At 58.8% G+C, this 27,419-nt stretch overlaps 1 protein-coding gene across 1 annotated transcript; it reads left to right on the top strand.

Annotated features, from left to right (window-relative positions):
• Window positions 1-3,914: 3,914 nt before the first annotated feature.
• Window positions 3,915-23,168, top strand: GREP1 (glycine rich extracellular protein 1). Its single transcript, XM_033102122.1, has 57 exons — window positions 3,915-3,981; window positions 4,175-4,207; window positions 5,020-5,049; window positions 6,016-6,045; window positions 6,150-6,182; window positions 6,277-6,336; window positions 6,617-6,649; window positions 6,769-6,822; window positions 6,960-6,992; window positions 7,294-7,326; window positions 7,601-7,633; window positions 7,728-7,760; window positions 7,865-7,924; window positions 8,993-9,025; window positions 9,116-9,175; window positions 9,856-9,885; window positions 9,966-9,998; window positions 10,092-10,121; window positions 10,352-10,372; window positions 10,477-10,509; window positions 10,590-10,625; window positions 10,828-10,857; window positions 10,939-10,971; window positions 11,339-11,374; window positions 11,823-11,852; window positions 11,930-11,965; window positions 12,058-12,087; window positions 12,439-12,471; window positions 14,753-14,782; window positions 14,864-14,896; window positions 15,267-15,302; window positions 15,751-15,780; window positions 15,861-15,893; window positions 16,369-16,401; window positions 16,720-16,749; window positions 16,831-16,863; window positions 17,230-17,265; window positions 17,721-17,750; window positions 17,828-17,863; window positions 17,956-17,985; window positions 18,478-18,507; window positions 18,621-18,653; window positions 19,704-19,736; window positions 19,822-19,851; window positions 19,940-19,972; window positions 20,088-20,123; window positions 20,426-20,557; window positions 20,831-20,875; window positions 21,115-21,156; window positions 21,258-21,290; window positions 21,700-21,762; window positions 21,836-21,865; window positions 21,948-22,007; window positions 22,160-22,273; window positions 22,567-22,611; window positions 22,715-22,768; window positions 22,999-23,168. Exons 1-57 carry the CDS (start codon window positions 3,915-3,917, stop codon window positions 23,022-23,024), a joined length of 2,265 nt encoding a protein of 754 aa, XP_032958013.1. The 3' UTR covers window positions 23,025-23,168.
• The last annotated feature ends 4,251 nt before the right edge of the window (window positions 23,169-27,419 follow it).

Here is a 27,419-nt window from a genome sequence, read left to right on the forward strand (position 1 = left end):
GTCATAGAGTCAGGGCAATTAGGGCTCCTATGCCACACAAAAGCTGTGCAATCATGGGCAAGTTGCTTTATGTCTCTGGGCCTGTTTCCACATTTGTAAAATGGGGATAATAATAGTTCTTACCTTCTTGGGGTATGAGCATTAAATGAGAAAATGCATGTGAAATGCTTAGCACAGAACCTAGCACACAGAAGGAGCTTACTCTCTTTAATAATAACAGTAACACTCCCTCATTTGTATAGTATTTTGCAGTTTTCAAAGCAGCTTCCTGGTTCAAAAGGAGGAACCTGGAGGAGAGGGGCCGGGACTTTTGCACCCGGGGTCACAGGGATTCGAGACCAAAGCGCTTGGCTGGGGATCAGTCCAGGAAGAAACCCCCAATCCCGGCCCAGGCGCGGGATTCCCGGGGTCCGGTCGCACACCCAGGTAAGAGCCGGTTTGGGCCGCGCACGCCCCCATGTGTCCCGTCGCGGCAACAGCACCGCGACCCCGCCCGGACTACCCCCCCCCCTCCCCCGCCACACACACACCGGGATGTCCCTTCAGGGATGGGGCCACAAAACAGGATACCGTGAGATAAGAAAGGTAAGGAAATGACGGCCACTTACGCAAACCTGGCTACATAGCAGGAAAGAGGAGATCGTGATGGGTACTTCTGGGGAATCTGGCCTTGTTCTATTTTTTGACCTTGGAGCCAGCTGCATAGGTGTTTGCTTTAATAGATATTTATTATATTGTACATTTCTGTTTTATGCACGCTTCGGAATGTATGCCATATTTCACACTGGCATAAGGTTTTAATAAACTAACAAGTGGGTGAGGAGAAGAAGTTAACAAAGGTCAGCTTTGCACAGTGCAAGTGCTTAGGGATGCCTGGGAAAGTGTCTCAGAGATGCTAATCCCGCGATTGGGGCTGAAGAGCTGCCAGATAGATTGCTGAAGGGGCGACCTAAGGAGCCTTTAGTATAGCTGCGGGTTCAGAAGGTGTCTGCCCTGCAGGCGCCTGGCCACCCCTCCAGCTGTCATCCCCAAATTCCCACCCTGGCAGGTGCTGCTACCATGAGCAGCTGGCTGGGAGTCTACTGACACAGGCTGTGCCATTTTAGGCGATGTACTTCCTGGGCCTCCATCTTGAACTTTTAACACCCCAGCTGTCACCTTGTCCTGGGCTTCTAGCTCTACCCGTCAAAGTTGCTCCTGTAGCCAGAGCCTGGGCCATGTGCCCTCATGCCTGGGGGTAAAGGGTAACTCAGGTCCAGGCTCCATCAGGGGTTCTTTTAGCCCCCAAGTGGTTGATGCGCTCTTAGGCCCTCCTTGCCTGGGTAGAGCTGGGGCTGAGCTGACGGGATCGGCTGTGCTGGAAGTGGGGGTGTCAGCAATGCAAGGGCTGTGGGTACCCAACTGGGCCCAGCCCTGGTCCTGAGTGGCATCAAGCTGGCCCAAGGCCCCTGGCTGGCTGACTGGCATTTCCCACAGGCCCATGCCAGCACCCAGGCAGCCTGGCACTGGTGGCGGGCACCAGCATTCCCTCTAGCAGTGGCCAAGCAGGCACCCGGCCTGTACCTCCTGCATGGCCCCTCCTGGTCTTCCCGCCTGCCTCCTCTTGTGCCAAGTTTCCCTGGCACCCTGCAGGGTGAGCTGACTGTCTGTGTGTCTGGGTCTGTGTGGGGGGCCCTCAGCTATCCCAGGTCTGAAACAGATACCTTGGGCCCAGACTGGCATGAGGCAGGCAAAGAGCAATGCAGTGTCTGGGGCAACTGGTCTTGTTGCTGCCCAGAAGTGTGTGGAGTATCAGAGGGCAGAGGACGGTGGACTCAGGGGGCGCTGTACACTGCCAGGCTTCAAATCCCAGCCCTGCTGCTTAGGGGGTATACAATCGGAGCTAAGTCCCTTCTCCTCTCTGCCTCTGTTTCCCCATCTATAAAATAGGGTCCAAAGTAGCTCCCCCAATAGCCCTAACACGGTGGTACCATTAGTGTCGTAATTTTAAAGAGAAAACAGACTCAGGGAGGGCAGATTCCTGCTCAAGCTCCCCAGCCAGGTAGACTGAGTACTTGAAGCCAGTCTGAATCCGAATCCAGCACCCAGCCTGCTAACCATGAGGCCACTCAGCTGCCCTCCATGAGGATACCAGGGAGCCAGTACCTCCTGCCCTGGGGAGAAGCAGGTGGCCTGGCAGAAAAGCCCTCTCCAAGGAGCCTGCCTGGACTGTCCTAGGTATTCCAAGCTCTCATGGGTGGTTGGAGTCAGGGGCCACCCCTGAGCCACTCCCAGCAGCCAATGGCAGGTCCAGCCTCCAGGACTCCGGGTCACGGCTCTCTGCTGGACAGGGCAGGAGGTGGGTATGTGGGGTGCTCTGCCAGGGCATTGGGCTGAGAGGACCCAGCCGGAGCCTTGTGCAAAGGTGGGTCTATGGGTACCATGGGTAGGGTTGTATGTGTGTGTGTGCACGTGCACATGCCCTCAGACAAGCATGATCCCTGGCTGTGGGCCCTCGTGTGTGGGGAGAAAACACAGCAGGGGTACAGCCCAGGGTGGGTGTGCAGGCACAGCTCAGTGTTGGGGGAACTATAGGTGAGCGGGTACTGGGGAAAAGCCCTGCAGTCCAGTGAAGGCTGGATCTGCCCCCATAGGTGTTGTGGGCTCAGAGGCCTCACACAAGAAACAACACCCCCCGGCTGCCTACTCCTCACTGAAGCCCCTCTCGAGGTCCCCCACTCCGCCAGGCCGCCTGGTTTGGCAGGCCGGACTCCTTAGCCACAGGTGCCAGGAGGCGCTGGCAGGGCAGGGGGCAGGCCAGCAGATACACAGGGTGTTGGGCCTTCTGGACTAGAGTCCAGGAACTGAGTCATTGCTGTCCCCAGCCCACCTAGTGGGATCCACAGACTCACTGGAGGAGGGGAAGGCTGGTATCCAGACCCCCAACTCCTGGCATTTCCCAAGCCGGCCTCTCCTGCCCTCCCAACTTGGCTCCCCACCAAGCCCCCTATGCCTGGTTCAGCTCCATTTGCCCACCCTCTAGGAATGGAAAGTGGTTACTAGCCCCCCAGGCACCCATTTTTGCAATCCTGCCCCCACCAAATCCTGAGCAGTGGCCCCCTGAGCTTCTGTTCCCAAAAATTAGAGCCGGTGCTGCTGGAGTTCAGCAGCAGATGGAGGTGAAGCTCGGAGGGCCTCCTGCTGCAGGTGGGCCCTGATGGAGTCTTCAAGAAACAGCAAGGATCCTTGGACAAGCCTGAGCCTTGGGTGACCCGTTCCTGTAGTTACTGACCCTCGTGGAAGGGAGGCTTCAGGCCCACTTTCAGCCTCAGGTGGGAACAAAAGGCCATCTCCCCGTGTCATAACTGTGGCCTTCAGGGTTAATAGTCTCTCTTCTTGTAGGTAAGTCTACTTGTCAGATACAATTGGCTACAGTTACCTCGCCCCAGGCCTTTGTAACACTGTGGCCTCTGCCTTCTCTCTCTCTCTCTCTCTCTCTCTCTCTCTCTCTCTCTCTCTCTCTAACACAGTAACTCATTCTGAGTCTCCCCTGCCAGTCACACCCACATTTCTGGGCCTGGCTCCCCCCTCTCCCCAGCTGTGTTTGGGCTGGGCCAGGGGTGCCCCCTGGTGCCTGCCTGCTCTCACCAGCTGAGCCTCCAGACCTGGCGCCAGGGCCCCAGGCCCTGACAGGGGTGGAGGAGGCTTGGGGGCCAGGTGGGGGCCTGTCCTGGCTGTCAGCGCCCATGATGGATGAGGGGTGGGGCGGGGGAAAGGCCAAGGACTGGATTCCTGCTCTAGAGGGAGGTGGGGTCTGGCCCCCTGGGATCTGACAGCAGAGCCTCTGCCAGTGGGGAGGCCTGGGTGAGGGCCCCCACCCAGCAGAGGTGTTTAAAGGCGGGAAGGCTGTGTGCCCTCCCACTCTGCCAGGCATCATGGGCACCTGGGCCTTCCTCACAGCCCTTTTCCTGCTCTGCCTGACTTCTGAAAGTCTGCAAGGCGGTGAGGGCAGGCGGCTGGCAGCTGCAGGGTCTGGGCAGCTGGGGTTGAGGCTGCGGGTCTTGGTAGAGCATTGGGTCAGAGAGAGGGAGGATCGGGTGTGTGAAGTCTGGGCTGAGTAGGATTTGGGGAGGCTGGGTCCTGCTCCTCTGTCTCTGGGGTCCCTGCCTTGAGTCAGCACACCCCTGCTCCCCAGGGCTGCCTCGGTTGTCGCCTGGCCTAGGGAAAGGTGAGTGCATCCTCCTGGCCCTGGGGTCCAGGAAGAGGACCTAGTCTGTCCCTAGTCTGGTGGACAGCCCCAGATGTTCCCCAGCTCTGGGATCCAGATGTGGGGCCCGGGAGAGCACAGGGTTCCTCCCTGTCTTCCTGGCAGGCTGAAGTGTGGGGAGCACAGACCTGCACCCTTGGAACAGAGTGATACGGGTCAGAATCTCAACTCTGGGTATTAGAATACTGGGGCCCAGAAGAGGGGCCTGGAGCTGGGTCTTCAATGGGGGGCGGGTGGTGACTGGAAAGGGGAAGGACATCCCTGGAAGTAAGAGTGTCAAAGGCCTAGAGGTGGGACCTGAGGGGGTAGGGTCAGCCTGGAATAGGGGAGGAGGAGGGGAGGTGGAGTTTCACAGAAGGGTCTTCACTCCAGGGATTTGTGGGGTCCTAAGGGTGGAAGAAGGGGCACTCTCCTGAGACCTTATGCATCTAAGCTGCTGGAGAGAAAAATTCGGGGGGGTGAGGAGGATGAGGTTGCCAGGAAGGGAGGGGTCCAAAGACCCTGCGAAGTAGGAATGGAAGGGAGAGGTGCACACACATCTGAGGAAGAGGGGGTGGGGGACCGGCCCCCAGCAGCACAGCCCAGACAACCCCCTGTGGAACACTTGCCACCAGTCTGCTCACTTGGTTCTGTCCTCCCCCTCCTGTGACCAGAGGGGAAACTGAGGCCCAGAGAAAGTGGTGCACTCTTGCTCTGCAGAGTGGGAGGGAAAGCATCCAGATTTGGCCTTCTTTGTCCCCTCCTAAGTCACCCCCTTCTCCCTGACCCCACAGGCTTAGGGAGGCTGAATGGCTACAGATCAGGTAAAGCTGGCAGAGGGGGTGGTCAGGGCCAGGGCAGCTCTTTGTCCTCCAAGTAAGGGTGGGCCCCCCTCCCCCCCCCCCTCCCCCCGCCCCCGAGCTCCTGGCCCCTCCTGCCCATTATGCTCAATATCTCAATTCCTCCCAGGCTTCGGCTCCCCCAGTGGCCTGGGAGCAGGGAAGGGGTGGGCGAATGCGATTTGTGGGTTGGGAGGCAGCCATCTCAGAAATACGTGGGGACAGCCTGACACCCCCCAGGTGGAGAAGCCCACCTTCGACCCCTTCTGGCAGGTGTCCTCTTGTCCCTCCTGCACACACTTCCCCTTACACGCCCCCCCCCCCCGCCCCCGCCGGAATCCATCAAGACTGTTCTGGTGTCATCTCACCTGTGTACCCTGCCCGAGCATCCCCCGACTCTTTCCTGTCTCTGCTTGTTCCTCGTGTCATCCCACTAAGCCCAGCTTCAGGGTGGGCAAGCCTGGCTCACTTGCCCCTAGGCCAGGCTGGCGGGGTTGGGGGGAGTCCCTGGGTCCCTCACCTGCTCCCTAGGTTTCCCCCAGGCTTCCAAGTGGGTGTTAAACTTCAAAAGCCAGGTGAGCCCTGCCCAGCCCCAGGGTTCTCTCTCTCTCTCTCTCTCTCTCTTCCCCTCCCTCTCTCTCTTTCTCTCTCTCTCTCTCTCTCCATCTTACTCTCACATCCCCTCACCTCTATCTGTTCCCCCAGGATTTGGGAACGGGAATGGCCTGGGAGCCCAGCCAGGGGAGAGTGCTGGGGTCGGTTGTTGGTCCTCTCCCAGACTCCTTTCTAGGCCTGAGGGGAGGGGCAGGATTGGTGAATGATTCTGGGGGGTCAGGGAGGGGGGATTGGGAGCCTTCAGGTTTGCTGTTTCCAGCTGGGTACAAGGGTCCTGCCCACCCACCCCGGCTGGGACCCCAAACCTCCCCAGTTCATCCTTCCCTCTCCCCACAGGCTCTCCAGCTCAGAATGGCTATGGAACAGGTATAGGTGGGCTCAGAGTGGGGGGACACTGGGGCCAGGATTTTAGGGGCATCCCTGAAATGGGGTCTCCTGAGACCCTCACATGACCTCCATCTCCTTCTCAGGCATTGGAATGGGTATGAAACCCCACAAGCCGGGTGAGTCGTCCACCCTGCTTGCCTCTCCCCATCTCTTTGCCCTGCCCCCCATCACCTCCTACTCCTCCCTGACCCCCTCCTCCCATCTCCCCAGGGTTTGGGAATGGGAACGAACTGGGAGCAGGGGCCTTCCCAGGTGCAGCAGCCCATCCAGGTGAGGTGGGGGAAGAGGGATGAGACATGGGGGATATGGCGGGGTCAGCATTGGGAGGGACTTCTCCCAGGCTCTTCTAGGGCAGAACTGGAGACTCATTGAGGCAGGGGGAAGGACCATAAGGGTTCCTGATATCTGGTTTGGGGATGGGAGAACGGGGTATCACTCAGCTGGGACCCCAATGCCCCCCTGCCTTACCCCTCACTTCATCATGGCTATGGAGCCCCAGGAAGAGGCTGGGCTCCTGGGCTCCCCTCATCTACTGCATCTCTTTCTCCAGGCTTTGGAGGGGGTGCAAAACCCCAGAAGCCAGGTGAGACCCTGCTGTCCATGCCCGCCCCTCTGTCCATCTCACCATCTGCCTGGCTCCCTTTGAAGTCCCAGCCTCCTCCTTCCTCCTTCTTATTCTTCCCTTGGGCTCTGTCTCCCCAGGATATGGAAATGGGCTGGGAGCTGGTGCCTTCCCAGGGCTGGGAACCCAGCCAGGTGAGGATACCTGTAGCACCACCCTGGGGTTCAGGGAGGGAGAAGGTTGGGGGCAGAGCTGGGATCAGGGAACCAGAAGAGGAGATTTGGGTTCTTGGGGGGTATGCTAGGGGCTCAGTCTCTCTGTGTCTCCACAGGCGTGGGAGGGGGAATGAAACCTCCAAAGCCGGGTAAGTGGAGAGCCTGCCCCTATCCATGAATGTTCCCTGCCCATTTCCATCCCACCCCTCTGTGTGCCCAAAACCTGCCCACCCCAGGCCTTACAGCGCCTACGTCTGTGCCCCCATGATTTAGGAGCAAAAATGGTTTAGGAGTCAGTACTTTTCCTGGGACAAGAGCCCTGCCAGTTGAGGATGGCTGGGGCAGGGGCTACAAGGAGGGGAGGGCAAGGGAGAGAGGAGTCAGAGTCATGACCGAATTCTTGGTGGGGGGCTGGTTGGGGTGAGTGTCAACCTCTCTGTTTCTCCCTAGGCCTGGGAGGGGGAATGAAGCCTCAGAAGCCAGGTGAGGAGAGAGCCCCTCCTTCCTGCTCTGTCCCCACCTCTGGCACTGTGTGACCCTCCCAGGGACTGCTTCCTTCTTTGAGCTGCTGTGGCCACTCCTATGCCTTTAGTGGTGATCTTGGGAAGGGTCTTACAGACTTCCAGGCCCTTCTCACACCCCTGAGAACTGTTGGGTGGGGGGTGGGGGGATCACAGAGGTCTTGGGGTGAGGATAGCACAGGACGTTTGAGCCCACACTGGCCCAGCTCCAGCCTCTGACCTCCTGCTCTCCACAGGCCCTGCTGCTCAGAATGGTGGCCAGGTTCCAGGTAGGGGATGGGGGTGAGAGCTGGGGGCATATGCTTGGGTTTGGTGGTTCAAGGGAGCTCCAGGCTCCTTCACCTGTGCTTGTCTCTTACACAGGAATTGGAGGGGGAGTAAAACCTCCAAAGCCAGGTGAGCCTACCCTGTCCCTATGTCCCTGTCCTCTCCTTCTATCCATCCCAATCTACCCCCTGTCACGTGGCCTCTCTTTACTCTTTCCTGCTCTATCTCCCCAGGATTTGCCAATGGGAATGGGATGGGAGCCAGGGCCTTCCCAGGAGTCGGAGCCCAGCCAGGTGAGGATACTTGGGCCGAAGTAGAGTTCAAGGAAGGAGGGAGGGGAGGAGCTAGGGGATCAGGAGAGCAAAAAATTGATTTCTATGGGGAGGATAGAGGTAGGGTGTGTCTCAGTGGCGCGTGGTCTTTTCTTGGGCTTGGGAGGGGGTGTGAAACCGCAGAAACCAGGTGAGCCAAAGACCCTGCCCTCCTGTCCCCCCATCTTGACTCTGTCCCCTGCCATCCCTGTCCTTGTCGCAGCCAAGTTCTCCCCAAATCAACTTCTCACACTACAGTTTTTCTCCATTGGCAATGGCCTGAGGGCCCAGCTGGGTGGGAGTAGCTGGGGGCGGGGCTCAGAGGAAGAGGCCAGGGTCCTGGCAACCCCCCAACCCTGGTTCCTAGCAGAGGAGCTCTGAGCCTGCCCTGAGCCAGGCCTTGGCTGACCATGCTGGTCAACCCTGACACAGCTGACGACTTGCTGGGCTCAGCCCACAAGCCCAGAACTACACAAGCCCAGTCCACTGAGGTCTGTGGTCAGGGTTGTGGGGGGATCCACGGGAAGTGGCAAGGTTGAGACGGGGCTGGAGGCTTGGGGACACACCCTTGGGGTTTTAAGTAGAGAGTGAAAAGTCCTAGCTCCTGGAAGCTAATGTGCCCAGAACTGGACTCACGGTGGCCAGGTGGGGGCAGGAAGAAGCCCCGGGCGTCAGACTACCTGTAAGCCTCAGGCCAGAAAGGGAGGGGTCTAGGGGATCCAGTACCTCGCTGACTCAGTCTCCCTAGCTTCTGTCCTGTCACAGCTCCCCACAGTCACCTCCCTCCCCTCGTGAATCTAGCTAGGCTGTGAAGCAGCGTAGGAGAGGCTGAGGGCCCTTTCCACTTCAGCACCACCCAGCTTTCCTGTGTCACCCCCCAAAAAAGGTCTCACAGCACAGAATGGCTTTGGACTAGATAGAGAGGGGACGGCTGGGGTATAAAGATAGAAGCTGGAGCCTCTGGGGTATAAAGATAAAAGCTGGAGATTTTCTGGGGCAGGCCCAGAGATGGGGGCTTCTAAATCGCTCACCTGCTCATTTCTTCCCCAGGCTATGGAGAGGGTGGAAAACCCCAGAAGCCAGGTAAGCCCCCCTCTGTCTAGTATCTCCTTATCTGTCTACTCCCCCCAGTTCCCAAATCTCTTCTTACTCCCTCTTGCACTGTCTCCCCAGGATTCATGACCAGGACCGGACCAGGAGCTGGGGCCATCCCAGGAGCAGGAGCCCCGCCAGGTGAGGCTCTGGAGCTCGGGAGCAAGGGGTTCATATTGGGGGATAGATGCTGTGGGGACCTGACCCTAGTTCTGAGGACAGAGGAGCCAGATGGACTCAGGGACAGCCGTCTTCTTGTCCCCAGGCCTTGAAGGACTAAAACCTCAGAAGCCAGGTGAGATCAACCCTCCATCTCCCCGACTTCATGTCCCACAAGAAACACTCATTCAACAAACATCCAGAGACCAGGCAGGTGCTGGAGACAGGCCCTCCCAGAGCCTGTGGCAGGAGGGCAGCCTGAGGCAAACAGGAAAAACACCTGAGAGTGACAAGTGGCCAGGCTGCCCACTAGAGGGCATAGCCCACTGAAAAAAGGAGGAAGAACCAGTGCAGGCGGTGGAAATGGCTAGGAGGCCAAGGAGGCAGGAACTAGGGCTGACAGCATGTGGCTGGTAAGGAAGAGGGGCATCAAGAAGTCCACCTTCCTGGCTGGTTGACATGGCTCCAGGCAGTGACACCCAACCAGGTGGGACTCAGGCAGCTAGGTATGGCAATAAGGCTCTGAGACAGTATAGGCTCGCAGGGAGGGTCTGCGACCCAGATGCATGGGGTGGGGCCAGGGTAAACTTAGAGCTGAAATGCCCAGAGGTTGTGTGGAGACCTAGAGAGGTAAGTACCCAGACTCCACCTCCTTCCAGCAGGCCCTGCAGCTCAAATTGGCTACGGACCAGGTAGGAGCCAACCGGGGCTCTGGGGAGGTGCAGGAATGGGGCCCCGGTCCCTCACCTGCAGCTGCCTGTCTCCCCAATAGGCTTTGGAGCGGGTGTGAAACCCCAGAAGCCAGGTGAGCTTCACCCCTGCCTGTCCTCTCTCCACCTCCCCAAAACTCAGATCTCCACGCCCTCCATTCACACCCCACTTCATCTGTCTCCCCCAGGATTCGGGAACGGGCTGGGAGCCCAGCCAGGTGAGACTGTTGGGGACTGAGGTGGGTGTCCGCGTCTGGGTGTCCTGTCCCGCCTCCCACCAGGACTTTGAGGGGTAACATTGGTGAATGATTTAGAGGGGTGGGGAGAGCCTGCAGGACCCCTGGCTCTACTTTGGCACTAAGGGGAGACTGTAAGCCAGGACTTGCCCCCCACCTTAACCACGATCCCAAATTCCCTGCTCACCCCTCCTGCCCCACTGGTCCCCCAGTGCAGAATGGCTACAGAGCAGGTACCGATGGGTTGAGACAAGATGGAGTCAGGATGGTGGGGTGTTGGGAGTGGTTTGAGATGGGGGGTTCCTGAGTCCATCACCTGCTCCCCATTTTCCTCCAGGCATTGCAGGGGGTATGAAACCTCAGAAGCCAGGTGAGTGTCACCCCTGCCTGTGTCTCTGTCTCCCTCAAAGTTCACAGACCCCATCCCCCTCTTACAGTCTGTGCCCCCAGGATTCGGGAACGGCAATGGGCTGGGAGCCCGGCTAGGTGAGGTGCGGAGGTCTGCGTCAGGGCCTCCTACCCGCCTCCCTCCCAGGCCTTGGGGGGCAGGTTGGTGAATAACTCAGAGGGTGCTAGGAGGAAACCTCTAGGATTCCAGCTTCCTGGCTTGGGACAACAGGGAGGACCTTCACCTCCACCTCAGCCAGACCCCCAGTCCTCCCAGCTTACCCTCCCTCTCTCCCCCCAGGCCCAGCAACCCAGAACGGATATGGAGCAGGTAGGAGCAGAGTGAGGAAGTCCTGGGGTGGCCCTGAGATGGGGCTGCCGAGTTCCTCACCTTCCCCCAAATCTCCTCCAGGCTTTGCGGGGGCCATGAAGCCCCAGAAGCCAGGTGAGTCCCGCCGTGGTCTTGCCTCTATCCACATATCCCCTGAAGCCAGAGCACCCCTATTCATGCCTCTGTATCTGGAAACCACTGGGCCGTCTCTGGGGCCAGAACCCAGAGTTTTTAGAGGAAGAGGGGAGAGTTAGGAGCTCGGCCAGGAGGCCAGGGGGGCAGAGAGCTGGGTGCCCAGTGGTGGGGAAATAGAGGGTTGGCCTGTGGCGTGAGGGGGCACGTGAAACCTAAGAGGCCAGGAGAGGGGAGAGACCCTCCTCACACCCCTGGCCTGTCTCTGAAGCTGCCTGACACTGTCCTGCCTCCTCTCGAACCCCTGCACACGCTGGCCCTCACACCCACCCCTGTTTTTCCTCCCCAGGATATGGTAAGGGAAACGGTTTAGGAGCCCAGCCAGGTGAGGGCAGCAGGGCCTGGGTGCTGAGGGGTAGAGAGGGAGGAGAGAAGCAAGAGCTGGGGGGCACATGGGCCAGGAGGCCAGAGGCTTGGGGCCTGGAGGGTGGAGGTCAGGGGGGCCTGGTGGAGTTGATGTCAGCCTCTCTGCTCCCCGGGTCTAGGGGTGTGAAACTCCTGGGCCAGGCGAGAGGACAGCCATCCTGGGCCTCGTCATCTCTCTCAGGCCTCTCTCTCTGTCACCACCTCCCTCAGCACTAAGGGCGTTGAGCTGGGTCTGTGCATGACTGTGAGAAGAGGGGCGCTACCTGCTTCAGGCGTGAGGGTGTCAGGGGCACCGAGGACCATGGGAAGAGGAGTGGGAGGCAAGACCGAGGGACCCCCAGTGCTGCCCCAGCCCCTCAGTCCCGCCCAGGGCCAGCTTGATCATTCCCCACGTCTTCTCCCCACAGGCCCTGCAGCTCAAATTGGCTATGGACCAGGTAGGGGCCGGCCGGGGTTCTGGGGAGGCGCAGGGATGGGGCCCGGGTCCCTCACCTGCTGCTGCCTGTCTCCCCAGCAGGCTTTGGAGCAGGTGTGACACCCCAGAAGCCAGGTGAGCCTCACCTCGCCTATCCTCTCTCCACCTCCCCAAAACTTGGAGCTCCCCACCCTACAATCACACCCTACTTCATCTGTCTCCCCCAGGGTTCGGGAACGGGCTGGGAGCCCAGCCAGGTGAGATTGGTGGGGTCTGGGGTGCGGGTCCGCGTTTGGGTGTCTTGTCCCGCCTCCCACCAGGCCTTTGAGGGGTAACATTGGTGAATGATTTAGAGGAGTGGGGAGAGACTGAGGACCTCTGGTTCTGTCTTGGCTCCAAGGGGAGACAATGGCCATTGCTTCACCCAACCTTAACCCGGGTCCCAAATCCCCTGCTCACACCTCCCGCCCCACTGGTCCCCCAGTGCAGAATGGCTACAGAGCAGGTACCGATGGGTTGAGACAAGCTGGAGTCAGGATGGTGGGGTACTGGGAGTGGTTTGAGATGGGGGCTTCAGAATCCATCACCTGCTCCCCATTTTCCTCCAGGCATTGCAGGGGGTATGAAACCTCAGAAGCCAGGTGAGTGTCACCCCTGCCTGTGTCTCTGTCTCCCCCAAAGTCCACAGACCCCATCCCCCTCTTACAATCTGTGCCCCAGGATTCGGGAACGGCAATGGGCTGGGAGCCCGGCCAGGTGAGGTGAGGAGGTCTGCGTCAGGGCCTCCTACCCGCCTCCCTCCCAGGCCTTGGGGGGCAGGTTTGTGAATAATTGAGAGGGTGCTGGGAGGAAACCTCTAGGATTCCAGCTTCCTGGCTTAGGACAACAGGGAGGACCTTCACCTCCACCTCAGCCACCCCCAATCCTCCCAGCTCACCCTCCCTCTCTCCCCCCAGGCCCAGCAACCCAGAACGGATATGGAGCAGGTAGGAGCAGAGTGGGGAAGTCCTGGGGTGGCCCTGAGATGGGGCTGCCGAGTCCCTCACCTTCCCCCAAATCTCCTCCAGGCTTTGGGGGGGCCATGAAGCCCCAGAAGCCAGGTAAGTCCCACTGCCCTCTTGTCTCTATCCGCATATCCCCTGAAGCCAGAGCACCCTTTATTCAAGCATCCACATGTCTCTCCAGGATCTAGAAACCACTGGGCCTTCTCTGGGGCCAGAGTCCAGGCTTCTTAGAGGGAGAGAGGAGGGTTAGGAGCTCGGCCAGGAGGTCAGGGGGGCAGAGAGCTGGGTGCCCAGTGGTGGGGAAATAGAGGGTTGGCCTGTGGCCTGAAGGGGGCGTGAAAACTCAGAGACCAGGTGATGGGAGAGACCCTCCTCACACCCCTGGCCTGTCTCTGAAGCTGCCTGCGTCCTCTCGAACCCCTGCACACGTTGGCCCTCACGCCCACTCCTGTTTTTCCTCCTCAGGATAGGGTAAGGGCAACGGTTTAGGAGCCTAGCCAGGTGACGGCAGTTGGGCCTGGGTGCTGAGGGGTAGAGAGGGAGGAGAGAAGCAAGAGCTGGGGGGCACATGGACCAGGAGGCGAGAGGCTTGTGGCCTGGAGGGTCGGGGTGTGGGGGGGCCTGGTGGAGTTGATGTCAGCCTCTCTGCTCCCCGGGCCTAGGGGTGTGAAACTCCTGGGCCAGGCAAGAGGACAGCCATCCTGGGCCTCGTCATCTCTCTCAGGCCTCTCTCTCTTGTCACCACCTCCCTCAGCACTAAGGGCGTTGAGCTGGGTCTGTGCATGACTGTGAGAAGAGGGGTGCTACCTGCTTCAGGCGTGAGGGTGTCAGGGGCACCGAGGACCATGGGGACAGGCGTGAGAGACAAGACCGAGGGACCCCCATGCTGCCCCAGCCCCTCAGTCCCGCCCAGGGCCAGATTGATCATTCCCCACGTCTTCTCCCCACAGGCCCTGCAGCTCAAATTGGCTATGGACCAGGTAGGGGCCGACCAGGGTTCTAGGGAGGTGCAGGAATGGGGCCCGGGTCTCTCACCTGCTGCTGCCTGTCTCCCCAGCAGGCTTTGGAGCAGGTATGAAACCCCAGAAGCCAGGTGAGCCTCACCCCGCCTGTCCTCTCTACACCTCCCCAAAACTTGGAGCTCCACGCCCTCTTTTCACACCCCACTTCATCTGTCTCCCCCAGGATTCGGGAATGGGCTGGGAGCCCAGCCAGGTGAGACTGGTGGGGTCTGGGGTGGGGGTCCGCATCTGGGTGTCCTGCCCACCTCCCACCAGAAGTTTGGGGGGCAGGATTGATGAATGATTTAGAGGACTGGGGAGAGCCTGCAGGATCTCTGGCTCTGCTTTGGCACTAAGAGGAGACTATAAGCCAGGCCTTCACCCCACCTTAACCTGGGTCCCAAATCCCCTGTTCACCCCTCCCGCTCCACTGGTCCTCCAGCACAGAATGGCTACAGAGCAGGTACTGATAGGTTGAGACAAGCTGGAGTCAGGATGGTGGGGTGTTGGGAGTAGTTTGAGATGGGGGCTCCAGAATCCATCACCTGCTCCCCATTTTCCCCCAGGCATTGCCGGGGGTATGAAACCTCAGAAGCCAGGTGAGTGTCACCCCTGCCTGTGTCTCTGTCTCCCCCAAAGTCCACAGACCCCATCCCCCTCTTACAATCTGTGCCCCCAGGATTCGGGAACGGCAATGGGCTGGGAGCCCGGCCAGGTGAGGTGAGGAGGTCTGCGTCAGGGCCTCCTACCCGCCTCCCTCCCAGGCCTTGGGGGGCAGGTTTGTGAATAATTGAGAGGGTGCTGGGAGGAAACCTCTAGGATTCCAGCTTCCTGGCTTAGGACAACAGGGAGGACCTTCACCTCCACCTCAGCCAGACCCCCAATCCTCCCAGCTCACCCTCCCTCTCTCCCCCCAGGCCCAGCAACCCAGAACGGATATGGAGCAGGTAGGAGCAGAGTGGGGAAGTCCTGGGGTGGCCCTGAGATGGGGCTGCCGAGTCCCTCACCTTCCCCCAAATCTCCTCCAGGCTTTGGGGGGGCCATGAAGCCCCAGAAGCCAGGTAAGTCCCACTGCCATCTTGTCTCTATCCACATATCCCCTGAAGCCAGAGCACCCTTTATTCAAGCATCCACATGTCTCTCCAGGATCTAGAAACCACTGGGCCGTCTCTGGGGCCAGAGTCCAGGCTTCTTAGAGGGAGAGGGGAGGGTTAGGAGCTTGGCCAGGAGGCCAGGGGGGCAGAGAGCTGGGTGCCCAGTGGTGGGGAAATAGAGGATTGGCCTGTGCCCTGAGGGGGCACATGAAACATAAGAGGCCAGGTGAGGGGAGAAACCCTCCTCACACCCCTGGCCTGTCTCTGAAGCTGCCTGCCTCCTCTCGAACCCCTGCACACGCTGGCCCTCACGCCCACTCCTGTTTTTCCTCCCCAGGATATGGTAATGGAAACGGTTTAGGAGCCCAGCCAGGTGAGGGCAGCAGGGCCTGGGTGCTGAGGGGTAGAAAGAGTGGAGAGAAGCAAGAGCTGGGGGGCACATGGACCAGGAGGCCAGAGGCTTGGGGCCTGGAGGGTGGGGGTCGGGGGGGCCTGGTGGAGTTGATGTCAGCCTCTCTGCTCCCCGGGTCTAGGGGTGTGAAACTCCTGGGCCAGGCGAGAGGACAGCCATCCTGGGCCTCGTCATCTCTCTCAGGCCTCTCTCTCTGTCACCACCTCCCTCAGCACTAAGGGCGTTGAGCTGGGTCTGTGCATGACTCTGAGAAGAGGGGCGCTACCTGCTTCAGGCGTGAGGGTGTCAGGGGCACCGAAGACCATGGGGAGAGGAGTGGGAGGCAAGACCGAGGGACCCCCAGTGCTGCTCCAGCCCCTCAGCCCAGTCCAGGGCCAGGTTGATCATTCCCCACGTCTTCTCCCCACAGGCCCTGCAGCTCAAATTGGCTATGGACCAGGTAGGGGCCGACCGGGGTTCTGGGGAGGTGCAGGAATGGGGCCCCGGTCCCTCACCTGCAGCTGCCTGTCTCCCCAGCAGGCTTTGGAGCAGGTGTGACACCCCAGAAGCCAGGTGAGCCTCACCCCGCCTGTCCTCTCTCCACCTCCCCAAAACTTGGAGCTCCGCGCCCTCTTTTCACACCCCACTTCATCTGTCTCCCCCAGGATTTGGGAATGGGCTGGGAGCCCAGCCAGGTGAGACTGGTGGCGACTGGGGTGGGTGTCCACGTCTGGGTGTCCTGTTCCGCCTCCCACCAGAAGTTTGGGTGGCAGGATTGATGAATGATTTAGAGGGCTGGGGAGAGACTGAGGACCCCTGGCTCTGCTTTGGCACTAAGAGGAGACTATAAGCCAGGCCTTCACCCCACCTTAACCTGGGTCCCAAATCCCCTGCTCACCCCTCCCGCCCCACTGGTCCCCCAGCGCAGAATGGCTACAGAGCAGGTACTGATAGGTTGAGACAAGCTGGAGTCAGGATGGTGGGGTGTTGGGAGTGGTTTGAGATGGGGGGCTCCAAATTTCATTATCTGCTCCCCATTTTCCCCCAGGCATTGCAGGGGGTATGAAACCTCAGAAGCCAGGTGAGTGTCACCCCTGCCTGTGTCTCTGTCTCCCTCAAAGTTCACAGACCCCATCCCCCTCTTACAGTCTGTGCCCCCAGGATTCGGGAACGGCAATGGGCTGGGAGCCCGGCTAGGTGAGGTGCGGAGGTCTGCGTCAGGGCCTCCTACTCGCCTCCCTCCCAGGCCTTGGGGGGCAGGTTGGTGAATAATTGAGAGGGTGCTGGGAGGAAACCTCTAGGATTCCAGCTTCCTGGCTTAGGACAACAGGGAGGACCTTCACCTCCACCTCAGCCAGACCCCCAGTCCTCCCAGCTCACCCTTCCTCTCTCCCCCCAGGCCCAGCAACCCAGAACGGATATGGAGCAGGTAGGAGCAGAGTGGGGAAGTCCTGGGGTGGCCCTGAGATGGGGCTGCCGAGTCCCTCACCTTCCCCCAAATCTCCTCCAGGCTTTGGGGGGGCCATGAAACCCCAGAAGCCAGGTGAGTCCCGCCGTGGTCTTGCCTCTATCCACATATCCCCTGAAGTCAGGGCACCCCTATTCATGCCTCTGTATCTGGAAACCACTGGGCCGTCTCTGGGGCCAGAACCCAGAGTTTTTAGAGGAAGAGGGGAGGGTTAGGAGCTCAGCCAGGAAGCCAGGGGGGCAGAGAGCTGGGTGCCCAGTGGTGGGGAAATAGAGGGTTGGCCTGTGCCCTGAGGGGCACGTGAAACCTAAGAGGCCAGGAGAGGGGAGAGACCCTCCTCACACCCCTGGCCTGTCTCTGAAGCTGCCTGACACTGTCCTGCCTCCTCTCGAACCCCTGCACACGCTGGTCCTCACACCCACCCCTGTTTTTCCTCCCCAGGATATGGTAAGGGAAACGGTTTAGGAGCCCAGCCAGGTGAGGGCAGCAGGGCCTGGGTGCTGAGGGGTAGAAAGAGTGGAGAGAAGCAAGAGCTGGGGGGCACATGGACCAGGAGGCCAGAGGCTTGGGGCCTGGCAGGTGGGGTGGGGGGCGGGGGGGTGCCTGGTGGAGTTGATGTCAGCCTCTCTGCTCCCCGGGCCTAGGGGTGTGAAACTCCTGGGCCAGGCGAGAGGACAGCCATCCTGGGCCTCGTCATCTCTCTCAGGCCTCTCTCTCTGTCACCACCTCCCTCAGCACTAAGGGCGTTGAGCTGAGTGTGTGCATGACTGTGAGAAGAGGGGCGCTACCTGCTTCAGGCGTGAGGGTGTCAGGGGCACCGAGGACCATGGGGAGAGGAGTGGGAGGCAAGACCGAGGGACCCCCAGTGCTGCCCCAGCCCCTCAGTCCCGCCCAGGGCCAGCTTGATCATTCCCCATGTCTTCTCCCCACAGGCCCTGCAGCTCAAATTGGCTATGGACCAGGTAGGGGCCGGCCGGGGTTCTGGGGAGGCGCAGGGATGGGGCCTGGGTCCCTCACCTGCTGCTGCCTGTCTCCCCAGCAGGCTTTGGAGCAGGTGTGAAACCCCAGAAGCCAGGTGAGCCTCACCCCGCCTGTCCTCTCTCCACTGCCCCAAAACTCTGAGCTCCACGCCCTCTTTTCACACCCCACTTCATCTGTCTCCCCCAGGATTCGGGAACGGACTGGGAGCCCAGCCAGGTGAGACTGGTGGGGTCTGGGGTGGGGGTCCGCATCTGGGTGTCCTATCCTGCCTTCCACCAGGCTTTTGAGGGGCAGGATTGATGAATGATTTAGAGGAGTGGGGAGAGACTGAGGACCCTGGCTCTGGCTTGGCTCTGAGGGGTGATCATGGCCAGCCCTTCACCCCACCTAACTAGTGTCCCAAATCACCTGCTTACCTGTCCCGCTGCACTTGTCCCCCAGCTCAGAATTGGTCCAGGTGGTACAAGGGTCTGAGATAGCTGCAGAGTGGGAGAGGAGGAGGCGTCACTGGGCAGGGGGTGGTTGTCATCTAGACGCTGTTCTGAGGTCCCCTTGTGAGCTCCTGCTGGACTTGGGGAACTTGTGTTGGTGATTCAATGGAAGTGGTGGCAAGAGACAGGAAGCCCCTGGATGTCTGGTTCCTAAACTGCTATAAAAGGCATCCCAGCTCCAAGCCTCCTGTTGCTTCTCCCTCTCCTGTCCTCACAGGCCCTGCGGTTCCCATTGGCCACGGACCCGGTAATGCAATGGGCTGCTGGTGGGGTGGGCCCTGGGTTCCAAATGCCGGGTTCTGGAGGAGAGGCCTGGTCGGTGGGTAATGGGTCCCTCACCTGCTCCCTTCTCTTCCCCAGGCATCAGTGAGGTCACGAAGCCTCAGAAACCAGGTAAAGCCTTTCTCTCTACCCCCAGTGTGATACTGTGATTTACAAGAAGAAATATTGATTTGGTCTTCCATCCCTGGCATAGAGCTAGCTCCTAAAAGTCTTGGAATTTCCTAAGTGATGGCAGGGCTCAAGGTGTGTTTTGTTGTGTGGAGGTGACTTTTTGAAAGCCCCTAGGTTACCAAACGGTGGGGGCTGATTGCCGGGGGAACCCAGTTTGTGATTGAAAGGTTGCAACTTTCAGTCCCACCCCCTGACCTCTGGCGAGGGGGCAGGGCTGGGGTTTGAGCTGTCAGCAGTGGCCAATGATTTAATCTATCGTCATGAACCTCTATAAACACCCAAAGAACTGGGTTGGGAGAGCTTCCTTCCTGGTTGGTAAACCAGGAAGGGGTGAGCACCTTCCCGCATACCTGTCCTAAGCATCTCATTCATCCGGATGTTCCCGAATTGTGTCCTTTTATAATAAACCTGGGATCCGGGAAGTGAACTGTTTTCCTGAGTTCTGTGAGCCACTCTAGAAAGCTAATTGAACCCAAAGAAGGGGTCATGGGAGCCTCCGATTTATATAGCTGGTTGGTCAGAAGCACAGGTGCCCTGGACTGGAAGTGGGAGGAGAGAACAGTATTGTGGGACAGAGCCCTTCCCCTGTGGGGTCTGGCAGTATCTCCAGGTAGATGGTGTCAGAATTGAGTTAAATTCGAGGACACCCAACTGGTATCTGAGAATTGCTTGGTGGTGTTGGAAAACCCCCAGAATTGGAATTGGTATCAGAATTGGACTCCTCACTCCTCTCTACCCCAGAAACTGTCTACTCCCTCCACCCCGCCCCCCTCACAACGCCCACCCTGTCTCCCCAGCTTACAGGAATGGGATGGGAGCTAGAGCCTTCCCTGGTGAAGGGGCCCAGCCAGGTGAGGGAGGCAGGGCAGGTGTGGAGTTCTGGGAGGTAGGGGGAGAGGAAGAGGGAGTACAGAGCCCCATGGGGCCCGGGGAAGAGAAGGGGCGCAGTGGGGTCCACCTGTCACTCAGCCTCCCTCTGTCTCTCCCCAGGCCTCGGAGTGGGCGTGAGACCTCCAAAGCCAGGTGAGCCCATCCCTGCCCCTCTGTTCCCTCCCTCTGAAATCTCCCCCACCCCAGCCTCTGCCCTCATTTTTGCTTTTCCTCCCAGGATACATTCCAGGGAATGGGGTCCCACCAGGTGAGTACAATGCGGGTCTCAACAGAGGGGAAAGAGAGCTCAGTCCTAGGGCTGGTCCCCTCTGAAGCTCTTTCTGTTTCTCCTTCAGGTCTGGGAGTGGGTGTGAAACCTCAGAAGCCAGGCAAGTGAGAGAATCCCCTATCTGTCCTGCATTTTCTTCTGCCTTTCCTTCCAGATCCCCACCACCACTACCACCACCAAATACTGCCCCTCAAACCCCTGCTTTTCCTCTCCAGGATATGGCAACGGAAATGGGCTGGGGGCACAGCCAGGTGAGGCTCCCCGGGCTGGGGTGTGGGCAAGAGGGAGGTAGGAAGGATGTTGCTGGAAGGCAGAGGGGCTGGGTGGGACAGCAGGAACCCTGTCAGGTGGGTGGGTCACCTGGTCCCCAAAGCAGGCTGTGACCCACAGGAACTGGGCTTTTTCTGGCCTGGACAATGACCCCCCCCTTGGAAACTGTCTGCCCTGGAAGCCACGGCAGTCTGGTGGCTTGGCCAGTCCAAGGCCAGGAGGCCAGCCTGGAGGAGGCGCTGGCTGGCAGGTTCACTGGCCTCTCCCTTGCTCTCCCATCTAGGTCCCTGCAATGGGAAGGTTCCTCCATTACTTCTCCCCAGGCTTCCCACTGCCGGGGTCCCTTCTGATAGAGCAGCTGGCTGGGGCCTGAAATCCCAGCCCCCTCCCCCAGTGCAGAATGGCAAGTTCCCAGGTCAGTGTGGAGGCGGGGCACAGTGTGGCATGTACCTGGTCCCTGGTGGGGGCTGGGCCTGGCGGAGCTGCTCAGAAGCCCCCATGCCCATTCTCCAGCTGAGACTGAGGCTCGTCACCCTGAGCCAGCTCAAGAAAAGCCTGAACTCTGGCCCTGAGACCCCATGTCACCCTCAATATGGCAGCTCCCCCGAGCCCAGCCCTCATTGCAGGCTGCAGCATTCCTAACATGCTGGGCCCTGGGCTCACTCCTGTGCCGTGGCTTTCTTCCTAGCTCCGACTCCAGCCATCCAGTGGGGACTGAAACCTCAGAAAGCAGGTGTGAGTTTGTCTGCCTCTGTCCCCATGCCAGATCAGGGTCACTCCCCCATCACCCTTCAGGCCAGGAAGTCCCTCCATGAGTCTACCCTCCCTCTCTCTTGCTGCTTTCTAAACTCATTTCTTCTCATTCCTGTCCCTGTGGATAGGGAGAGTCCCTTCTTCCTCCTCAGAGTCCTTAAAGCCCATACTTGGGGGGAAAACTTGGGTCCTCCCCACTGATCTCCATTCTCCTCACAGGGTACCGGCCTTTGAATGGCTATGGACCGGGAGCAGAACTGGGTGAGAAGGCCCTTCATCTGAGTTCTTTTCCCTTCTCTCCCCTCCCTTCTTTTGGCTATCTCTGGCCCAACCATGTCTGACCCCCGTTTCCTCTGCCCCAGGCTTTGGTGGTGGCCTCAAACCCCAGAAAATCGGTGAGCCCCAAGGGCCCTCATCTTGGACATGAACTGGCACCTCCCTCACGGCGAGCCCTCCTGGTTGCTGTCTTTCGTCATGTCTGTCTGTCTCTTTCCTTATTCACTCAGCAAATATTTACTATGCACTGGGCCATAATGGTGGCCAGAACCAGGTGCGATCCTTTGCAGGAGAGGGTAGACTGAGGCCAGGTGGAAAGGGAAGCTGCCCAGAGGGAGGTCAGGGAAGGCTTCCGGAAGGTGGGACCCCAAAGTTGCATAAAGTTAGCTTGCTGAAGGTGGGGGTATGTGACAGGCCTCTCTAGGTGGCCTCTGAGTCAATCAGTCTTTCTGTCTCTCCATGAGCTGGTTACCCTGGCCCTCCCACTGCTACCCACCCCCCAACCCCTCTCCAATCTCTCTCAAGCAGGTTTTAGTTACAGGAATGGTGGTCTGGGAGCTGGGGTCTTCCCTGAGGCCCTCCTGCAGCCAGGTACCTGGGGGGGCGAGTGGGGGGATTCCGGGCTCAGGAGCTGTTCCTGCCTCTGACCTCTTTCCTCCTCCAGGGTTCCCTGGGGCCACTGGCTTTAGGAACGGTGAGTCAGACTGAGGGAAGAGTTCAGGGGGTGAAGGGCAGGGGTTCCAGGGGCTGGGCAGGAATCATGTGGTTCCTTGCAGGGTACGGCGAGGAAGCCCTGTTGTACCCCAAAGTGGAAGCTCCGGCCCCTGAAGGAAATGGTAAGAAACGAGAGCGCAGGGAGCAGAGTGAATCTGGCAGGAGCTGTGGGGACCAGGCTGGGGTGGGGGGGCTCTGAGACCCTGGGAGGACAGGCATTCTGGATGTCTAGCCCCAATGGGCAGGGGTTCCCAGGCCAGCTCTCCTCCTGCAGGTCAGGCCAAGGCCCTGAGGGGCTCTCCTTGGCCCTCCCTCCAGACCTGGGGGACCTCCTTGAAGCCCGGATATGGGGCCAGAGGTGTATATCCAGGGATCCGGAGCCAGCCAGGTAATGGGGTGTGCGCAAGAGCGTTGTAGGGGAGGGTGAGGGGTGGCATTAGGGAGCTGGATCCTGGACCCAGGACCACCCCACAGCCCTACAGATATGGAGGGGGCATTTGTGGTGGAGGGAGTGGGAGGGGGACAAGATGGGATAGCCCGGAATGGATGGGGCTAGAGGAGGGGCCAGTAGAGCAAGGGCCCTGAGCATGAGCCCGGAACCTGGACTAACATGGGAAGGTGACAGACCAGAACAAGGGCCATCGAGAACTCAGTGCTCCCACCTTCTGTCCCTCCCCCCAGGGCCCTATGGGCAGCTGAGCCCAGACCTGGGCCCCGGGCCCTTCGGTGAGTGGGGTCTCCCAGGGCCTGGGGTGAAACTGGGGGGAGCAGGAGCACCCTGAAGTCCTCCTGTGACCCGGGTCTCCTGGCTTGTCTGTGTGTACCTTAGGGGGCCCTGAGGTGAAGAGAGGCAGCAGTAGCCCCCTGGAAAATGGCTACGGAGGTGAGAGGGAGCACAGTGGCCCTGTCCCCCACTCTCCCCGTGCCACCGTTGTCACCCCTCCAGGATGCCCTCAGCCCTTGGGAGGAGGGATGGCAGGCTCTCAGGCCACCTGTAGGTGTCTGCTAAGTGACTGACCTCAGAGACCAGAAAGGGGACAGGGCTCAGCTCCCCCGCCCAGACGGTAAGGGGGGAGCCAGACCACACCTGGGCTCTGCTCTACCTCTTCCCAGGCCATTGCCCTCTTGGGAAATGCTGAGCGTCCGGGCCCATCCACTGCCCATCCTGAGCGCCTCTGGACCACAGCCTGGTCTGCTGGGCAAGGAAGACCAGCTCCTCGGGCCTGGCCTCTAGCCTGGAGTCTCCTGCAGGCTGGAAGTATTAATAAAGGCCTTGCGCTTTCCTGTTTGCCTCTGTTTGCCTGGGAGGTGGGGAGGGGAGACTCAGCCTGCAGCCTCCACCCTGCACCTTATTCATTCATTCAATGAACAGTGTGGCTATGTGCCAGGGGCTTGGCTCCAGTGGGAGAGACCGTGAGGACAGGACAGATTTGGGCCTGCCCTTGGGGAGGGGCATTACGTGGTCACAATCTAGCGGGAGAGCCACATCCAAGTTAGGGGACTTATGCATTATTTGTGTCTTAATTTATAATCTATTAAAGTTATTAAACTAAAATCTCATTTTCCTTAAGCCTTTACAGTTGCTTTGGAATGTCATTATATTGATTAATCTTATAATTTGGATGTAAAATTCACTTTTATATCCTTCGATTAATGCTAAATATAAGTTTGACAGATCGACAACCCCCTAAATATTTAGCATGCCTTACACGCCTGATTAATCAATTCCCTTTAGACACTTCGAACAATTACACATATAATCTATTTGATCTCTTGATGGCGAGGGGAGGGGAAGTAACGAAAATCCAACCAGTAATTTCTTCCTAAGCACTTAAAGGGCTCTTGGAAATGAATAAATCAGACATTTAATGTCGCAGATTACTGAATGCTTTCAACCATCTTAAAAAGCCAATTAATCCACTATCAGTATCAATGCTACTGGATTGCTTTATTTTCTCCTCTCATGATTACAAATTTACTCACCCGGGAGTACGGAAGCAAATTACTCTCCTAGCCTGGGTCCTGCTAGGAGTTGCACAACTGGGGACTGCCCTGCTCTTCTGAACTTGGACGCAGAGCCTGGCCAGTCCCAGGATCAGTCTCTGAGTCTCTGTGTTCTGCTGAGCCTTTCTAAACCCACACCTCTTTGCAACCTGGTGAAGTTTTAATTTGAGCATGCAAAATGAATAGAGTTCAGGGGATTTGGCATCCTCTGAGGAACTCAGCTCACCTTATGGCCTGGCTTACGATAGCTTAGGTGTAGATCAAAACCTCACCACAGTATATACAAGGTTTTGGGTTGATCAACCATTAGGAGATTCTGTAAACATTATCAGAATTCCAGCCTAACTTCTCTTAGCCTACCACATTTGATTTGCTCTACTTGAGAATCATAGGCTTTTGCTTTTTCATAGAACTACTGATTCTTTAAAAATATCCCACGTGTCTCATCTTGTATTTCTCTTCCCCAAGGCATGGAATAAACATCATCTCTTTACTGGAGAACAGGGTTAGGAGCCAACATCTAGACACAGGGGCCACCGAGCAGACTGCCTCAGTGAGGGCAGCGGGTGATATCTTCCTAACCTGCCTAGAAGTGTGCTAATATTGTTCTAGTAAAGGTTTCTATATTCCGTTCTTTTGTTTTTTTCTGATTCTCACCTGTCATTTACAACTGTTCTTAGTAACGTTAACAAATGCTACATGTCAAACTTTGCTTTTGAATTGATATCGTTATATCTTTTCTATACCATAACTGAGTGGAAATCTGCGTAGATCTTGACCCACAGGTAAGCACCTCAGTCCGGAATCACGAAGGGCAAACCCAAAAAGAGAACAACACACTCTCTCCTCATTGGCCGCCTCGCGCACGGGGCGGGGCGGCAGAGGGTGTTGCAGAGGCTCAGCTCCGGCCAGGTGGGGGCGCCCGCTGCGCGTGTGCAGCGCCCGGTCTCCGGGGGGAGAGACGCGTCAAGCGCACTGGCTCTTGATTGGCTGGGACGTGCGGCTCCGATTGGCCCGGCTGTCCGCCCTGCGGTGCGTGGCCACCGGCGGGAGGGATGAGGCCGTGGCCCGCAGCTCGCGCAGGGCCCTGGCGCGGCAGCAGCGGCCAAGCTGGCTACGCGGCTCTCACGCTCCCGCTCGCACCCGCGGCTCGCCCGCGCCCGCGCTCACTCGCGGCTGGGCCGGGCCCGCGCGTCGCTGTCCCTGACCCCGCCGCCCCCGCCGACCCTGCCGCACCCCCCGCTGCCGGGCCTGCCTCCCGACCTGAAACCCGGGCCGCTACCGCCGCCTTCGGCGCTTGCCCTGGCCGAGCTGCCCCCGCTTCCCGCTCTCCCGCTGCGACCCGAGCCGCTGGCGCCTTGGGGCCCCATCGTCCACCATTCGCTGCCCGAGCTACCACCTGAAGCCTGTGCGCCCGCGCTTCCCGCCGGTGCTCTCGCCCTGCAGGACCTGCCGCGCCTGCCCGCGCCCGCGCCGCCGCCTGGGCACTTGCCGCTGCCGCCGCTGCCCGAGGCCGCTATCGCCGCCACGCCTGGGCCCGTGGGCGCGCGCGGCCACCCGCCCCTCTTGGCCGAGGCGCCCCCGCTGCCACTGCCGCCGTTGCCCGCCCGGCCCTCGTCCTTCAGCCTGGTGGCGCCGCCCGCGCCCATCGACCGCTGGCCCCTGCCCGTCTTTCCCCCGCCGCTGCCGCCGCCGCTGCCGCCCCCGCACTTCTTCCTGTGGCCGCCCTATTGACCGCCCGGCCTTCCTGCGGGCGGGTGAGTAGGCAGCCCTCCTACTCCCTGGACACGGGACTGTGCTCCTTATCGCCTCCCCCACTGGGCAGATTCAGGAGGCTTGGGTCAGAAACCGGCCTGGAGGAGAAGAAGGGGGTGTCAGGGGAGCAGCCCACGTTTGGGGGAGGAAGGAGCAAGACTGAAAGTAAATTCGTGTTAAGATTAGGGTCTTTATTCCATTTTCTCCTGCCCTATCGCAGGCCTCTTGCCTGGTTATTTGAGAATGCAGCTCATCCCTGGTGCTGATAAGCTGGCTGGCGATCAGGGCGGGTAGGGCTGGGGGACCCACAGCACGTGGCTTGAGGAAGTGAAAACAAAAGATGAAAATGCTTTAACTAGGGTACCCAATGTGTCTCATTTTCTCTTATAAAATAAAGGGTTTGGATGCCATCGCTAAGGCCCTCCTCTGCTTACGTTTGTATGGCTTCTTGGAAACTCGGATTCTGCCTTCCAAGTCTTAGGTCATACTTCCAACTGAAATAGATCCAGGGGTCCGGATGGCCTGGCACCAGGAAAACAGTAGTGTTGACGGACAATCGATACTGGGCCCTGGCGCAGGGGTGTCACATGCGAGGGCTGTGAAGTCATCCCACGGGGACAGGAGAACTCATCGTTAGTCATGAGAGGTAGCCCCTGTTCTCGCCCCATCTTTACTTGCCCTCCAACCCCACTCTGCCAGTTTCTCCCCAGCATGCCTACAACTCAGAATAAAGTTCCCTTTGTTACTCAGATGGCTTGGGCTCAGGTAACCAGGCAGCGGTCCTATCTCAATGGGCTCTTCTAGAGCAGCGCAGGAGTGGTATCAGGGAGACACCTTGACCTTGGGGGACCTCTGAGAGTCTGGGACCGACCAGCAAGAAAGGCAGTGTATGAGTTTCCTATGACTGTTGTAGCAAATCACCACGAGCTGGGTGGCTTAAAACAACAGAAATTTATTCTCTCCTAGTTCTGGAAGCCAGAAGTCCAAAATAAAGGTGTCACAAGGCTGTGCTCCCTTCCAAGGCTTTAGGGGAGGGTCCTTCCCTGCCTCGCCCAGCTTCTGGTGGCTCCTGGCTATCCTTGGCTTGTGGCTGAATCACTGCAGTCTGCCTCCGTCTTCACATGGCCTCCTCGCCTGTGTCTGTCTCAAATCTCCATGGTTTTTTTTCTTATGACACCTGTCATTGGATATAGAGCCCATCCTAAATTCAGAATGATCTCATCTTGAGGTGCTTAACCTGATTACACCTGCAAAGACCTTTTTTTCAAATAAGGCCACACTCGCAGGGTTCCAGGGCTTAGGACCTGGACATAGTGTTGGGGGCCACCATCCATAGTGTTGGTGGCTTTGTTACTCAGCCACCTGAGTAACAAAGGGAACTTTATTCTGAGTTGTAGGCATGCTTGGGAGAAACTGGCAGAGTGGGGTTGGAGGGCAAGTAAAGATGTGGGGAGAACAGGGGCTTCCTCTCATGACTAACCATGAGTTTAGTTGGGGGAGAGAACATATAGACAGTGTTCTCTCCCCTTGGGGGCTGGCCCTTCTCCTGAGCTGTCTTGGGAGTCTCTGGGCAGGAGGCACTAGTTCCTTGGTAAAGCTCTCACTGGTCCGGGAAGAGAATAGAGTGATGGTCTTTCCCCCTTGCTGGATTATGGCCACATCCCCATTCCTGCTGGCCTGCTGCTTCCTCCACCCACTTTTAGGTCCCATGCAATGGGACCCCTTTTCAGCTAAGGATCACACAATAAACAGGAAGGACAACACAACGTGTACCC

The sequence above is a fragment of the Rhinolophus ferrumequinum genome (genome assembly GCF_004115265.2).
Source record: "Rhinolophus ferrumequinum isolate MPI-CBG mRhiFer1 chromosome 15 unlocalized genomic scaffold, mRhiFer1_v1.p scaffold_54_arrow_ctg1_1, whole genome shotgun sequence".
Classification (NCBI taxonomy): Eukaryota; Metazoa; Chordata; class Mammalia; order Chiroptera; family Rhinolophidae; genus Rhinolophus; species Rhinolophus ferrumequinum.

Coding starts and splice junctions, on each gene's coding strand:
- GREP1 (XM_033102122.1), top strand. CDS start 3,915: ATGGGCACCTGGGCCTTCCTCACAGCCCTTTTCCTGCTCTGCCTGACT. Junction 9,026..9,115: donor TGGAAAACCCCAGAAGCCAG/GTAAGCCCCCCT, acceptor CTGTCTCCCCAG/GATTCATGACCAGGACCGGA. Junction 19,852..19,939: donor AGGGAATGGGGTCCCACCAG/GTGAGTACAATG, acceptor TTTCTCCTTCAG/GTCTGGGAGTGGGTGTGAAA.